The sequence below is a fragment of the Sinohyriopsis cumingii genome, chromosome 6 (genome assembly GCF_028554795.1).
Source record: "Sinohyriopsis cumingii isolate HCF-2022 chromosome 6, ASM2855479v2, whole genome shotgun sequence".
Lineage (NCBI taxonomy): Eukaryota > Metazoa > Mollusca > Bivalvia > Unionida > Unionidae > Sinohyriopsis > Sinohyriopsis cumingii.
The window spans coordinates 32,061,900-32,079,371 of NC_142966.1; the positions used below are offsets into that span (position 1 = coordinate 32,061,900).

General features: G+C 35.4%; 1 protein-coding gene across 4 annotated transcripts in view; it reads right to left on the reverse strand.

The window, feature by feature from the left end:
* LOC149796582 (nuclear pore complex protein Nup98-Nup96-like) overlaps window positions 1-17,472 on the reverse strand; it is a 142,300-nt gene that overhangs the window by 69,712 nt on the left and 55,116 nt on the right. For all 4 annotated transcript variants that reach the window (XM_089961300.1, XM_089961298.1, XM_089961299.1 and 1 more), the window contains exon 23: window positions 4,445-4,658. In XM_089961300.1, the coding sequence (XP_089817426.1) occupies window positions 4,445-4,658 (214 nt within the window). The remainder of the gene's footprint in view (window positions 1-4,444; window positions 4,659-17,472) is intronic.

The window sequence follows — 17,472 nt, forward strand, 5'->3', positions numbered from 1 at the left end:
TCAACTCACAGATCTTTTATCTACACCAGCAGTGCTAAAAATAAATCTGATAGCCCGACACCCTGGGCCCCTCTGGTTTTAGTTCCGACCCATCCTTTATTCAAAGTGAGGTGCCCATCAGGCTTGTCGAAACAAAAATTGTTTGCCTGAGGAAACTTTTGAAATGAGTAAATGTATTTTCAAGATGTTGACATACATGCCTTAACACGGCACAACCTAAATCAAATCTCTACTGTCCAAGGTGAAATTTAGATTTGATTTTGATCAAATGGAGGCTTTGCCAAAAATAAGATTCTAAACCTGTCGTGTTTCGAGAAAACACAATTTTCAGTAATCTTATAAAAATTACAAATTTAAAAAAAAATCATTGTATACATGTAGTATGTATAAACGGTAATCTGCAATGATTGGAACTGATATAAAACTATTCCTTGGGCAGTTTAAATAGCAGCGATTAAAAGAAAAGAGGTCAAAGTTTCACATTAAATGGCTGAAAATAGAAACTTGGGGGGGGGGGAGACTATTGACCAAACCCCCAACCCCTTGCCCCAATGTGCGAGCGCCCATGGGACGTACCTTTTCTCCATGTGATACGCCTTATTATTCCCCCAGGACAAGCCCATTTTGCATATTCTGGTCAGCTCTGGCTAAATTGCAAAATAGCTAAAGTTTTGATTTAAGTACGCAAACAATAAAGCCGGTGTGACTAATGAACATACTCCTTATCCTTGCACTGATCTTGTGAAAAGGACTGCCCTTCTAACATACTTCAAAGAAACCATGTTCGAGAGTGTGTGTATGTGTAAGCACCAGCAATTACTTGCCAAAAAAACGATGCCTATTTTGTTGTTACTTACGATGCCATGGACTTCAGGTTTAAGTTTTAATGCATGTAACACTGTTTGCTGAACAAAATATTTATTCAGAATTAGTTCTTTAGGGCCACATATACTGCATGGTATGGTTTGTTTTATTCCTTGTAATTTAATCATGGTAATTAAACTTTACATATACGGTAGAGGAATGTCAGGTGTTAACTGGCCGAGTTTCTTTGGCGGAAATTGAGATGCGATTTTGTTTGCAGAGAAAATTTCACAGTGATCATTCATTTAAGCTAATTGGTGACAATTTTATTCTTTTAATTTTTGTATACTATAGTACTGTTGTAGTTGTTTAAAAACATCTGAAATTTACTTGAATAATGTTTAATTTTCACGTTCTATTTACTGAAGAAGAAAAAAACCGAAAAAAACAAACTGTTGTGTGATATTAATTATTTCGTCCAGTGCCGGATTTAGACGTGTGTGCGTGTGATTTGAATTTTTAACGTAGCTTTAACAATTTTTCAGTCATATCACTACGATGTCTGCAGTGTGGCAGTTTAGACTGTGGATTGCATACGTTACATCTATTTATAAATGTTTTGGGGTTGGGGATTTTTCTTCTGACAAATGAAAATTGACAGACATAATGTAATAATCGGGACTTCACTGCGAAAAATTTAGAGATATTACGAGATCGGGATGTAGATGAGGAAATACCCCCAAAATCGGGAGGTTTTTATCCCGGCTTGAGAGTTGACAGGTATGAACTGTCCGGGCTTGTGGAATTTCAGTCAGGGCTTGAGTTTATTTAAGTCACCAGCCCGGGGCCTGTGCCTAAAACATTTATTTTAGCACTGACCAGTACAGTACACAAACTATTATATCAGACTGCAGATTCAAGTTTTCAAAGTGCAACCCAGATGTGGTCTCCTTCCGTCTGCCTCGCTCACCAATGTTTATGTTTGTATTCGAGGACTGGCTAGTATTGCGTCACGGTACCACGTGATCTGTCGTCTCATCAAAACTCGGAAAAACTCGGCAATTTACGGAATCGTGGTATCTTCCATGCAATAAAATCACTACCCGCTTACGATATTTAATTTACAAACATGTCAGTCGAATTAAAATCTGTAGAGAATTACATACGTAAAAGGAAAATTTTGATTTCTAGTCTCCTTTAAATAAAATTATTTTACAAATTTAACTGTGTGCTTGAGATAAAATTATTTAATCCACTGCAGCATCAGCCCAACCCTTCTCCTGCACATCTACGATCCATCCTTTTGGTGCACAAATATTTTTTTAGCTTTCTCATGCCATTCAAAATTATTGTTGCAGGTAACATCTCCTGAAGCAGAAACTAAGAGGACTAAAGTAAGATTTTCTTCTGTACCAGTTGTGCAAATTACCCCCCCCTTTTAACTACCTTCTTATCGACAGTCCATGGAGGAATGAGATATAAGTACACTGGAGTTTCATCCATGGTAATGATCATATTGTCAATGAATTTATCTTCTTCTCTTCTGGCCTTCATGAATACATGAAATGATTTTATTTTCTCCTCTAAATCCCCTGTGAGATGCTGGTCATCGATGTCTATGCAAGAAGCACTATACTGTGTCAATCTAAAAACTTTTCCATTGTTTTAATTTATTTTTCAACATTTCCATGAAAACTGGTAAAAAGGAACCAAAGATAGCTTCCCCATATCGACCGAATTTGTGTATTTTTTTTAAAAAAAAAAATCAGCACACTTAAAAGAATCCAAAGTCAGCTTCTGAGGTCGGCATACTTTGTAATAAAATAACCTTTATATCTGATGTCCTGTTGGAAAGTTTAAACAATCAGTTTATTGCTTGCTGCAAGTTGTTTATTCACCACCTGGTCTTCTATTTGCTTGCCATGTGTAATCTTTATTGATACAAACAGGCATTGATGTTTGCAAGGTAAATAGTATACACAGCATTAACTTGCTTTAATAATACTTTTTGTAACCCATGCGAAAAGATTGTCATTTGCACTCAAAGTGAATGTATTTTCAAATAATGATTTTCATTTGCGAGATACCGTCATGTGGTTAACCTGGATATAATACAATCTTGGTTACTTTAAACCTTAAACAGTGTTGTGTGTCAATGGCAGATGCTGTCAAGCAATTGATTGATATTTCCCTCCTTCGACTGCGACTTTGTTGACTCTAGTTTTCAGTCTGATTCAACAAACAACATTCAAACTTTTGAGTGCAACCAAATATTGATTCATTTCTCTATATGCATGTCAGTGAAAAATGTGTCACGTGTTATCTTACATACACAATATAGTATGGATGCATACGCTATACATATGGAGTTCATGAAGTATATTTTCTTTGATCCTCATGATGAGAAAAAAAAGAGAGGAATAAATGATAACAATAAGAGGTAAGTTTCTTTAATTTAATTATCAGTTAGGAGGCACAAATCAAACACAAATTTATTTCATTTCTCAAGCCTTGGGACATGTGACCTAGGTGAAAAAGTTTACCATAAATTCTGGGACAGGAACAAAATTGTATTTTACTCATTTCCAAATATACGCAGTAAATACATAACTGGCCACCTAATTTCTTTAGTGGGTAGGTGGGTGGGGAGAACAGGAGGTAGTGATTTTCTTATGCACTGAAATGCTTTCTGTTCTTTTATCTCAAGATAATTCATATTTTTTCCAAATATTTTTATCATCATGTTATTTTGCCATAAAAATCAGAGCATGATATTTTTCCAACTAATAATAGACAGAATTAAACAAAAAGATCTCAAACCCCTGCCCCAGAACACTGAACTGTTGCTCCCTAATAGAATTGCTGTATATTATGGTACATATTGCGGTATGTTCAGAAATACTGTGGAAAATTTTTTTTGTGGTACCCAACTCTAGTGGCCATATTGATAGCCAGTTAAGTACCATTGTCATTTAGACATCACAAGAAGTCTCCTGGTGAAAACGTGATGTCCACATGACTTTCTGTTCAGGAGTAAAAATAGAAAGATTTTCAAGATGGATGATGTGGTGGCCATAACTGCACCATTTCATGTAGGACCAACTAGACATCATAAGAAGTCTTTTAGGAAAACCCTATGCTGATAGTGATAGCATGAGTTTCATGATGGCCACTGCAGCAGACATTTAATGTCCAAGCTTTCCATTCATGTTGGACGTTATGACCAAACAGATATAAGAAATCTTCTGGTGAATACCCTATGCCACTTTTAATCTTTTCAGGAGGAGTAGCTATAACAATATTTTCAAGATGGCAGTCACTGTGGCCACAGTGACTGCCAGATTGGTACCGTTTTCATTAAGGACCAATTAGGCATCATAAGAAGTCATTAGCGAAAACACCATACTGATATGACCATCCATTCAAGAGAAGCAGCAATAACAAAATTTTCAAGCTGATGCTATGGTGCCATATTGGATATCCAAGCAGCACCATTCTCATTTGGAACAGACTAGACCATGGAACAAATGCGTGTTTAAGATTACATGGCAATCAATGACCAGTAGAGCAAAAAGAAAAAAAAAAGGGAAAAAAAAAACAAAATATCTCAACATGAGGCAGCTTTCAAACTGTAATTTACCTGACATTTCAAGCATGTGGTCAGGTAGCCTCTCCCGTGTAATATCCGGCATCTCTGAGTCATCATCTGTCATTGGCACCTCTCGTCTGATGGGAGTCATGTCATCATCATCATCGTCATCATCCCCTCCCACAATAAATCGATGTGGAACATGCCCCCCTGACTTCTCCTGACCCTCCTTTTGTTTAAGTTCTTCCACCTGAATTTTCTGCTTCTGCAATAGATGGATACCTTTTATTACACACTATAATAGATACAGTCTAACAACTCACATCAGTCTTTCAAACAGCTTATTTACTACATGCACCTTCCCAGAATACAAAATGTTAAACATGCTGCTTAATTTTACTATGACAAGGTGTTTTTTTAGTCTTTTCTGTTACCATTCAGCCATGCCTGAGCTTTTTTTAAAAATTCAACGGAACCTACACTTTGTAAATTACATCAGACAAACGAGAACTGACTGAAATGTACTAATGCTCTGGATACAGCCAATATGGAGAAACATAATAATAATAATAATAATAATAATGACCTTATTTAAAGAGGGTAACACAATTAGCTATAAACTAATCTACCTTGAGGCCCTCATACAAAGGAATTCATTTATTTAAGCTGCATCTCTGAAGCCACTGGATATATTGGGTTTGGAAGAAGGAAATAGAGTGGGCATTTCTAATCTCAGCTGGAATACTATTCCAGAGCAGAGTTCCAGAGTATTGGAAACTTTTTTTAAATAACTCCTTATTTGGTTTGGGAATTTATACTATTTGGTTGACATGGATCGCAGGTGGGGAGTATTACCAGGTAGCCTATACTGGAATAGTGATTGTAAATATTCAGGAGCACTATTCTGAGATATCCTGTACATTAATTTGGCTTTTCTCAAACAGATTCGGTCTTTAATAGGTAATATTTTTAACCTACCAGCTAAACTTTCCTTGCTTTCTTTCTGGATTGATATTAGCCCAAATGCTCTTTATTGAAGATGTGCCAGCTTTGCTGTTTTTATCATTTGAATTACCCCATACTGTACTACAGTAGTCCAAATAGGGTTGTATGTAACTGTTATAAAATAGTCTTATCCTACTGAGAAGCCATAAACTTGAATGGACTTTTTTACTGGTATGTTTGATATGTTCAGTTCATGATAGGTTATTATCTACCAGAACACCAAGTAGCCTATCATGACAGACTATTTGCAGATTTGTATCCTTCCATGTCAGACATAGTTCATCACTATCAAGATTTGTCCTTCTTTGCCGTGTTGAGATAAGTAATATTTTAGTTTTACCAGTATTTACCACCATGCCATTACATGTGCACCAGTTTTCCAGTTTGTTTAGTGCATTCTGTAAAGAAATTTCGAGCTCATGCTTTGTGTTTTGGATGTCTGACAATGTTGTGTCATCTGCATAGAGATCTGTAGATGTTATTGAGTCTCTTAGTAAAAGTGGTAGGTCATTAATAAATAAAATGAATAGTAGTGGACCTAGAATTGAGCCTTGTGGTACTCCATATCTAATTGTTTCAGGTTCAGACAGAACATTATTTATGTAAACATGTTGTGTTCTCTCATTTAAGTACGAAGTAAACCATCTAATTGTTCTTTCATCACACTACTACTCTCTATTGCACTGAATCAGAAACTAATTTACAAGGGCTGGAGTGCAATCTTAAATCAATACAAGATTATTTTTTCCTGATATGGTCATCATGCAGACTCTGACAAGAAAAGGTGACATATGATAACATCACTCTACTATGTTGTTCACTAGAACCTTCGTTATTGAAATCATCAAAGTATGTGAAAATGTATGATTCAGCCTCCAAAATCAAGATCGAGGCTGTGAGAAAACAAAAACAAAACAACCCAAATTCTTTGGGAGCTAGACCGTGCTGAGTCAACCCCACTACAACAAGAAAAGTAATGAAAACACACTATGCTATATCACATTGCAATGGAAACAGAAACAAAATTTAAATTTCAAATACTTGGAGAATAAATTTAACTTTAAAGTTGAAATAGCATAATTTTGTTGATGGCATGCAAACCATTACGTCAATTTTATGCTGTCTACAATCTTTCTCTGTCCTGATTACATTAAAATGACCATTAAAGAGTAACAGGTTACTTCAAAACACCTTCTTTTTCCCCATCATACATCATGTAGACTGATAATGTTGTTGTTGTTTTGGGGTTTAACACCATTTTTCAGCATACGATAGGCTATACATGGCGGTCAGTATTAATGATGGAGGAAGAACCTGGGAAAACCCCGGAAAGAACCACCGACCCACGATAAGCTACTGGCAAGCTTTCTCACATACCCACATTGGCCAAATCCGAGACTCAAACCCACGCTGAGGTGAGATGGCAGTGATCCATAATGGAGAGCGCTTTTGACCACTCGGGTCCCCGTAGACTGATAATACAGAATAGATTTTTGGTCAGTACCAATCAACCATTAAAATAATCATCTTTAAGATCTCTTCAATAAAATCTGTATAATAAACATCACAAATTTATCGTATATACGAGCTTTTAAAGTCGACCCCAATGGCAAACAGAACAGATCCAGATCTGTCATTGCATGTGCCAGCAGATCTGGGTCTCTGCAGTTTGTTGGGAGTAATTGGTAGAATACACACTTATCTACCAATGCATTATGCAATGACAGAGCAGGGTTTATGCTGTTTAAAGAGGAATTCAACTTACAACTGAATGTTTATGGTATTTATTAAACAAGGATGGTTGCATGTGCTTATTTTAAAAGTTATCTACTCTTGTATAACAAACTTAAAGTATGTACTCATTTATGTCAGGTCCAATTGCTTACAACACAGAGGATCTCAAATGGGTAATGATTTAATATTAAATAATTACCCATTTGTGATTCTGTTTATCACATAGCTTGTTTTATTTTATAGTAATGGAAATAGAAAGAAGAATAAATTATTGTTATATTATGTACTATCAGTTTTTTTTTACTGTAATGGAAATAGAATGATTTTTTTTATTGTAATGGAAATGGATAGAAAGAAGAAATATTTTGTTATTCTGACTGAGACAATGTACCTTTTATTTGTTGCATGTAAAAGAAAATAGTCCCAAACTACTGTTAATCTTTTGGCAGTATTATAACCAATAAAATTTAAAAAAGATTTTCTTTTACAAATTAGAATTAAAAAGGTAATTGTCCTTCAGAATGTATGGAACAATTGACTCGGAGAACATTGTTTTTCAGCACAAAATGTGTATGGAAGTTCTGTGTGATGACACATAATTTGATTCATTGAGGTTAGATGATCAATGTAACAATGTTGATACCTAAGGTATGGCACTTTCAGTACTGGAAGTTGTTGGATATTCATGTGATAGGACTTATTACTGGAGGAAGATTTTTGTTGTTGTAGGGTTTAACGCCATTTTTCAGCACACGATAGGCTATACATGGCGGCCAGTATTAATGGTGGAGGAAGAACCCCGGAAAGAACCACCGACCCACGAGAAGCTACTGGCAAGCTTTCTCACATACCCACATTGGCTAAATCCAAGACTCGAACACACGCAGACAGAGGTGAGATGGCAGTGATCCGTAATGGAGAGCGCTTTAGACCACTCTGCTACTCGGGGCCCGACTGAAGTAAGAAATTCCATATTTACTGTAATGTATTGTAACTGGATACTTGAATTAGTTGATTTGGAACAGGAGACAGTGCTAATTGCATCATATAAGAGCTATTTTACCACATAAAAATGCTGTGGTTTGACAGGCCTGACGTTCTGTCAGTTGAGAGACCAGTTTATGTCTACATTCTTCTATGAACAGAGGTGATTTTATTTGCTTGTAGAAGTTAACATTTAAACCACTCTTTTATATAGGTAAAGTATCACCGCTCACCCCTTCCTTCATGCACGCTATCAATGGACTAAATACCCATAATTTTATTTGTTGTTGTTGTTTGGAGTTTAATGACATTTTTTCAGTGCATGATAATACATGGCAAAATGACAGTTCATGTTCTTCAGGATGGGGTTGACAAGATCCTGTCTCTCATAATAACTTTCATTGGCAAGTAACTGTTAGCTTGCCTTCAGCTTTCGATCTTAGTGATGCTGAGCTCATGGGAAGACATCACTTGTGTCCTCTCCAGTTTCTCTCTTACTAAACTGGATATTGTACATAAATTCTTTATCAGCTTGGATTCCTCTTCGGGATGATTTTTATTTCAATTTGTGTTGGTGGCTGAGTTGGGACTAGTTTCTAATCAGACTTCCAATTCAAGCCAAGAAACCCTACTCCTTTTTGTACATAGATTCATCTGATTCAGGGTGGGTATTCACCTGGGGCCAGAGCATAATTCTCCTGGGTTCTTGGTTCCAGAAAGAAATAAAGTTTCACATAAACAACTTGGAAATGCAGGAAGTGTTACCTGCCCTGTAAGGCTGTCATCCTAGAATGAGGTTAATGCATTATCATGGTAGCGCCAGACAACACCTCAGTAGTAATGCATCTCAGGAGGCAAGGTGGTACACATGGTCCTTCTCCTTGCATGAAAGTCTGGAAATTCCTCCACTGGGCAGCCTAAACAGAAAACATTCTCAGAGTTTGCCATATTACAGGCATGAGGAATATTCTGGCTGACGACAGTATGTCAAATGGGATGGTCTCTGCAACAGTCAGTAGCAGAGGCACTTTTAATGCTTTGAGACCCTTCGTAGACTTGTTCATGATGAGACTGAACAACAAGGTCCCCTTTTATGTCTCCCCAGTTCCAGATCAGATGGCCTTCAGTCCAAGGTGTGACTGTCTGTTTGCAAAAGCCTACCCACCCTTCAGATTGATTTTCCACAGATGTTCCAGCAAAACAGGATCTCCATGGCTTGGCTCACCCCTATAGTCTTCCCCTGTGGCCCCAACAGTTGTGGTTCAGTGACTTGCTTGATCTGTTGATAAACGAGACCAGGAGGGACCTGCTGTTGCAGTGCAGGTGGTCTCTACTCCACAACAGCTCCAGCTTCACATATGGTTCATCTCAAGTGATCAATCTCCCAGGACCCATTTTCAAGCAAGGTTGCAAACAGCATTATCTAGGCTGGAAGACTGAGCACTTTTAAGGTTCACAATGCAAGGTGGAGAATCTTCTGTGATTGGTACAGTAGGAAACGAGCTAATCCTAACCGTTCTCCTTTGAGAAAGTTGCAGATTTTCTCATCTTGCTTAGTGATGAGAAAACAAATGTTCAGTGTAAACTAAGAGCTATCGAGCAGCCCTTTCTAACATTCTTAGGGGTCCTGGCATTGGAGTGATATTCCTCATTTTCTGATCTTTATGAATCACTGACTGAAGCTTCCTTCAAAGACCTTATACATGAGACTGATTTCCAGCTCTCCTTAGATCACTGAGGATATGGAGTGAACTTCATGCATTGTCTATTGTTGTTCAAGTTTCATGAGTAATTAGGACGTGCTGTCTCTTCTTTGCCAAGAAACAGCTACCTTCTGTAGTTCCAGTTCATACTGAGTCTCAGTTATATCTGTGCTGGGGATGTCCAAGTCAGACACCTTTGCCCAATTAGAGTCTGATGGTTTTATCTGGCTTCTTCTACAGACAGAAGGAATGCCAGAAACATCACTTCCTCCTAATACAGGTTCCTATGATATTAGCCTCCACTATTTATGTCTGAATTGTCCTCAATATCAAAAGAGTTTATCAGTCACTCACAGAGTGGGATCTATCTTTTATACAAATCAAAACATGTGATGTTCAAGCTACTGCTACATGCCTACTTGAATTACACCTCTTTTGTTGATGTTATGAAAGCCAAGTTTTTGGCAGTCTCACACTCCCTTCTCCTCAGTTTATCATCACTGATTGGCACAAGAGAGCAAAAGGAATTTTTCAACAGTCATGGCACAGAAAGCAGCTCAACCTTCAGCCAGCAGATGTTAGAGATCTCTTCAACAATAAGGCTTTATTACAATACTTTGTGATATTTTTCTTAAGATCATCAGCCATCCTCCTAATTGGCAAATTTAGGAATGGAACAGCAGCATGTAATATATTCCAGCAAAACCTGTCTTGAGACCCCATCATATATGCCAACAAAAAGTGAGCTTTAAAGACAGGTGCTCTCTCAAAACAGGTTATAGAAATGGAGCAGTCTCGAAAGTGGAAATTCAAAAATTATTTAAGAAGGAAAAATACCTACAGTCACTGTACATGTATTGCATTCCTAATACAAAGTTCTTGTTAAATACTGCATTCATGAAAATGGGGCCCTGGGTGGATGAGTGCATGCCTAAACAGTTTATTCACATCTCACCTCTGTCCATGTGGGTTTGAGTCTCAGCTTTACAAACATTGGTATGTGAGAAAGCCTGACTAGTTTTTTATGGGTCAGTGGTTCTTCCCAGTTTTATCCTCTACCTAATACAATGGTCAACATGCACAGCCAATCATGTGATGAAAAACAGCATTAAACTCCACTAAACGAAAACAAAAAATAATCTGAAAATTATTTTATTTATCAATACAGATATGCATCTATCATTAAACATTTCCATTTATATTTGATGACCACATGTACATGTATTAGCATATGAACTGCAACACTAAGATAATATCCTATCCATAACTTAATTCACTTCTTTCAATTACATTGCTTCTTTCCTCCAGTGTTAGGATTTGTCTTTTTCATTAGAGAAGAGGTTCTGTCATTGTTTCCAAGGTATCAGTATCAATTATAATAATAACTGTAGCAGTTTTGATCATGCTTTGGGCATATATGTATGTATATATATATGTATATATGTGTATGTATATGTATATGTATATGTATGTATATATATATATATATATATATATATATATATATATATATATATATATATATATATATATATATATATATATTTATTTATATATATATATCAGGGCTGAGCAAAGTTTTTTTTTAGCCACTAGTCCAGGACAAGTGGTTTCAGAAAATTCACTAATCCCACCTTTCTCTTCACTAGTCCCACCTTACTTTTCACTGGTCCCAAAATGGTAATCATTTGCCGAGATTTGATGAGACATATGTACTTAATCCATAGAAAAAAACAAACGAAATAATACACAACATAATTATTTCTTGAAAGAATTTAATTTTTCAAAAACATTGGTTGTTATACATTTGGCTTCTTCAGGTTCATGTATATATGTTTTAGCTGATGGATTTGAAAATATGTCCATGTATATGTCTGCCACCTGCACCAGTACTAAGCCAGCAGTTGATAGCTGTGTCTGGGTTAAAGTCATCAAGTTCTGGTCCATTTGCAGAAATGTTCATTAGCATTTGTAAACTCTTTTGGTTTAAGGAATTCCTTGAAGAAGTCTTGATTAAGTTCATTCAACTAAATCCTCGTTCACACTCAGAAATAGCTACTGCACACTCAGTATCCGTCTTACGTTTTATCCCTCCATTTTCAAACAAATTTACTTTATCCGAATCGCCATTATTTCCTTCCTTGCGAAAATAATTTGGCAAACTCATTTTATCCACAGAGTAACTATCAGCTTGCTTGACAACTACTTCTAAAGTGATCATGACAATTTTCTCTTTTAAATACGAACTGAAACAGCTCATTAATTAGCGTAATTGTTTCACTTCAAACACAATATCGCACGTGGAAGTTAATCATCTGTATAATCAATTATAAATTAAAGAATCATTACGGTCATTTAGCAAGTTCATAAAGGAAACCAACACTGATGTCGGTAAAGTACCTTTCATTAATTTAATTCCACTGACTCACTGGATTAAATTCATAGTGAGGCACTCATTATGATCTAGATTGAGTAAACTCACTGCAACAAAACCGCTTACAACACTCCTAATTGATCATACTGGCTTTCTTCTGTTTGACATGTTTTGATTTGCCAATAATTTGGTCGCTTCGCCCAATATGCAGTCAAGCAGTAACAGGATGTAAATGTATACACGAAGAGGGGTAGAATCAAGTATTCAGTATGCCCGGAGGGCATGATTGGCCAAATAAAGGTAGATATAGTGATTAAAGCATGAAAATAAGGACTAGCCCGACTTTTTTAAAAAGCACTTGTCCCGGACTAGCGACTTGGAAAATTTTACTTGTCAGACTTCAAAAATGACTAGTCTGCGACATCGGGCTATGGGATTTGCTCAGCCCTGTGTGTGTGTGTGTATATATATATATAATATATATATAAACTCACACACACATATACATACACCAATTAATGAAAATGAAAGACAATCAACTCATTCAAAATCAGAAGAGTCAAAAGCCTAATTTACTGATGACATAAATGTATTAAAACTTTCAACAAAGGGTGCAACTGGATGCTCTGAGGTGAACAGAAGACATCTTGGTGTGTCAGTTGCAATCATAATAACATTTTTAATTTTTTTTAAAAACCCAACAATAAACAAAACCCTTTAACAACGCGGCAATTCAATCCAGAAAACAATTATCACTTAGTAGTATTAAAGATGAAGAAAAAGACCTTATTCACTAGAGACGTTATGGATTACCTTCAAAGACAAAGTCATGTACCTGACAATTACACTGAAGCATTTTCAAAAGATTTCTCACTGTGACATCATTTGCATTGTGCAAGTTTTCACAAAAGATGATGAAACAATACAAATCTCTCAAAAGACTATGTACATGTATATCCATCACAACAATGGCAGTTAGTGACATGTACTTTAGTTTACTTTACAGTGTATAACAAATGACACCATCTGCATGACCTTTAAAATTTAGAAAACCAGATGCCAGCCTAATTTTTTTGTTTGTTTAAAACAGCCTTTACATTTAAAGTGGCTTTGATTACAAAGGATTAAATAAAGGTAAGTGTCTGTTTTTGTGAGATGTCATTCATAGTAATGTTCTTTAAAACACTCTATGCTTTGCCTGCAGATCCTTGCAAGTGACCATTTTTACAATGGATTCAATCAAGGTCAGCAGTGTTGATATCTGTTTATGCAATGTGGTCATTTACAGCAGTGAAGAAATGCATTACTTTGCTTAAAAATCATGGTCGCTGGTCATGTTTTGCAGGTGGTTGCTCACAAAGGTACATTTATATAATAAAATCGATGCATGCATTACATGTTTGTACATGACAGGTTGTCGCTCATAGCATAGGTAACTTGAGACAAGTTCTATTGTACTGCAAATGTAACTTTTGTTGTGTAAAACCAATTTTACTTCCCTGCTACTAGTGCAAAAACTTCCTCCTCACAGCCTACACTGATATCCTGCACTTGGGAAAATGTTTTAGCCTTGCTTTATTTAGCACAGCTATAAAGGAGAAGGAGACCTGTCCACAAATAACATTTGATACAGGTGCACATTATACTTAGGTGCCTTATAAAAGGGACCATGTTATACTGATATGCCTTATAAAAGGGACCATGTTATACTGATATGCCTTTTAAAAGGGACCACTTATACTGATATACCTTATGAAAAGGATTTTATATTGTGGTGCCATGTAGAAGGGGCCATTTTATACTGACATGCCTTGTAAAAGGAACCATGTTTTACTGAGATGCCTTTTGCAAGGGACCATTTATATTGTGGTGCCTTGTACAAGGGACCATGTTATATCAAGATGCCTTTTAAAGGAAACCATTTAAACCCAGGTGGCATGTAAAGGAGACCATATTGAACGGAGTCACCTGACACAATGAACCATGTTGTATGGAGGTGCTTTAAAGCGAGGTACCATGTTATAATGAGATGTCTGATAAAATCTATCATGTCATAAGACCAAGCTATATGTAATGGACACAAGAAACACTATACAACTTTGTCATTTGTGGACAGGTCTCCTTTATATAAATGCTAAATAATGCAAGGCTAATACATTTTCCCTTATGATCCAATGTCCTTTATATGATTGTATGTTCTTTATATACAAGGTGTTTGCTAAGCCAGGTTATGCTCAAATTCTTTGTAAAGCAGGACTAACACTGATGCATCTAATTTGATTTTAATTAAGTCACAGAATGGGGCAATAAAAGACTATTAAGTACCTCATGAAAAATGTGATCAATTATGTTGCAAAACTCAAACCTCGGTAGTAATTTTAAAGCAGAATTAAAAATGGTGACACTAAACAATGAACAAATGGTGCAGTGTATAAGGTTTATTCTTCAAATAATAAATATAATTTATAAAATATGTTCAATCAAAACAAATGAAACATTCCAAATGTGTTTATTAAACACCCATTTAATATTATATGTTTGATCAGGCATTTGATACAGATGTTCAATCCGTTGTTCCTTATCACACACATAGATTTGAACTATGTATATGCCTTCGTTGATGTCTGCACATATTTTAGATGCTTTTATAAATCTCTGTTCATTTTAAATTTCATTCTTACCGTAAAGCTAAAATGTTTAGAAAGTGTGAAAATGGGGGTATGTAATAAATACAAAACCGCATTCATGTTTTGTATTGGTTCAGGGAAAAGAACTCATTTTATATGTTTGTATCCCCATACACCATATCAAACTCATTCTTTCAGAACAAAACATGCATGCAGTTTTGTGTACTAATCACATAACTACTTGTAGGACAGTACAAAATTATATCATCTTTAAGAATTTTCTAAAACACAAAATGTAAACAAATACATCATAATATAATAATAAAGAGCAAAAAAAAATTATATGGTCTCCAAGCTGTTCCTTTATTTTCCTACATCAATGTCCAGTTTCATGCTCTTCACTGACTTTTTTTTCATAAAGTATTTTATAAAATAACAATGTTATGTGATAATTAAAACCTAACAATCATATTCTATGTATTTAAATTTATAGATGCATTAAACCCAACTTTTAAAAAATCAGTTTTAAGAAGGCCAAATATTTGACATGCATGTGTTAAGTGCATTGCACGTTGTTACAGCATCTCATGAGACCATTCAGTTGGAAGAAGGGGTGGACTCTTAAGACAGTTTTCAATGTAGCACAAAATCATTTTAATGTTTTCAATAAGAATGAACACATAAAATGAGCTCTTTTTATCCCTCACACATGCACAAACATGAACATGTAAAAACCATTGACTTTAAAAATATTGTGACAGGAACACAACTGTTAGTTATTTTCAAGTGTGCACATGCAACAGCAAACAGTACATCTTGACAAAAGTGCTGCAACACATTAATATTTTGCCTTTTGGTGTTCATTATATGATTAGACCCACCACACAGGATTATTAATTAGTTAAGCAGAAATTTGAAGGTAAATATATACCACTAATATCTGTTATGGTTATTTGGAAGTCAATACGTTGTCTATTAAGCACCATAATGAACTTGATAGTATAGGAAGAAAAGGGCTAAAAAATATGGAATGAAATGACACTTGCTGAAAAGATTATCATTTTGCACTGTAACAAGCAAGGCACAAGTAACTGAAGTATTATTAAATTATGGGAAAGGATTTCTGAAGAAGAAAAAAACAGAACAGATTCTGCTTAAAATTTCCATAGCAGTGGTCAGCCATGAAAGCTTGGTGTTCATGCTGGGTGGGTCCCATTTCAAACAGTACAAGGAAACTGGAGGAAGTTTCGTGGATCTGACAATTACATAGGTCAACCACCCTACCAGTATGCACAAAAACTGTCCAGCATTTTAACAGATACTTTAACTGTGCTGCACAGAAGAAACTCACTATTTACAAACTGAACTGAATTCAGCAACTTAACGGGTGTAATGGAAAATTAAGATGGACCTCACAGTAAGGATGGGACTTAATGACACATACTGACAAGTGTCAGGTGGTGGTTGTATCTTGAGAAAAAAATGTTCCTTCACCCATTTTCTTGAAACATGTAGTATACATCGACCACAATGGATAATTTTGGATGGTCAGTGAAGCTTCATGTATTATAGAATGGGACCATTAGTGAAAACTGATGTCAATTTCAATATTGATAAATGTATCCAGATTCTAGCTAATCATTACAAATCTATTCAACTGGAGTTACTTGTTTCAAGATAACTGCCCATCCAAAAGCGAGTCCTTGAAGACTTGTCAGTGCAAAGAGCAATAATGGCATTCACTGGTTGACATGGCCCTCACGGAACCCAGACAGTGACTATCTTGAGGACCCTTAAGTTGGGACTTCTGAGAAATACTGATGATATTAGATCTGCAGTTGACCTCACAAGAGTGTTTACTGTAACTTAGCAGTCAATATCTTTTTGCCACTCAAGTTTACATTAATCCATCCCAAGAACAATATATCAAGTTATTTACTTTAAGGATCAAACAAAGTAATAATGAACAAGTTAGTAAAATCCTTCTCTTAATTTCATTTTGTTTTTACGTACAATTACAGACATCCATTTCTGGTGCAACATAATGTTTCATCACACTGGTGCAATACTATCGAATGGTAAGTGGCTATATCCAAATTAAATTTTATGAAAGAAAACCAAACCCCATGACAAACTGGCAACCTATGCTAAGAAAAAATACAACTACCAATTAAATCTGTCATATTTTACATAATCTCTTTTTACATGAAATTGAGAAATTACCAAATAGACAGTAATTATTGTACAATTAGTAACAAAATTGCATGTATATAAATAAGGAAAAAAAGAAACACCCCATATATTTATGTTTGAAAAAGCATTGTAAAGTATTACGATACAAAAAATAATAACATTCAAGAAATCAGCAATAATTATATTTACAAAGCTTTCTAAATATTTGCAGAGATTTTAAAAAAAATCATCAAATTACTGAACTTAATGGATTAGTCAATTTTTCACATTTATAATATAAATAACAAGTAAATCTTTAACTTTCAGGAGGATTATTATTACTAAATTCTCACAGAACAAGTCATAATTACCAACAATTCAACTTTGGATCTCAAACTATTTTATGCATGTTTGAATTTCTATCTTTTCATAATTTTTTTAAAAAAATTCTGATTTCATATTTTCTACATCAAAATATCT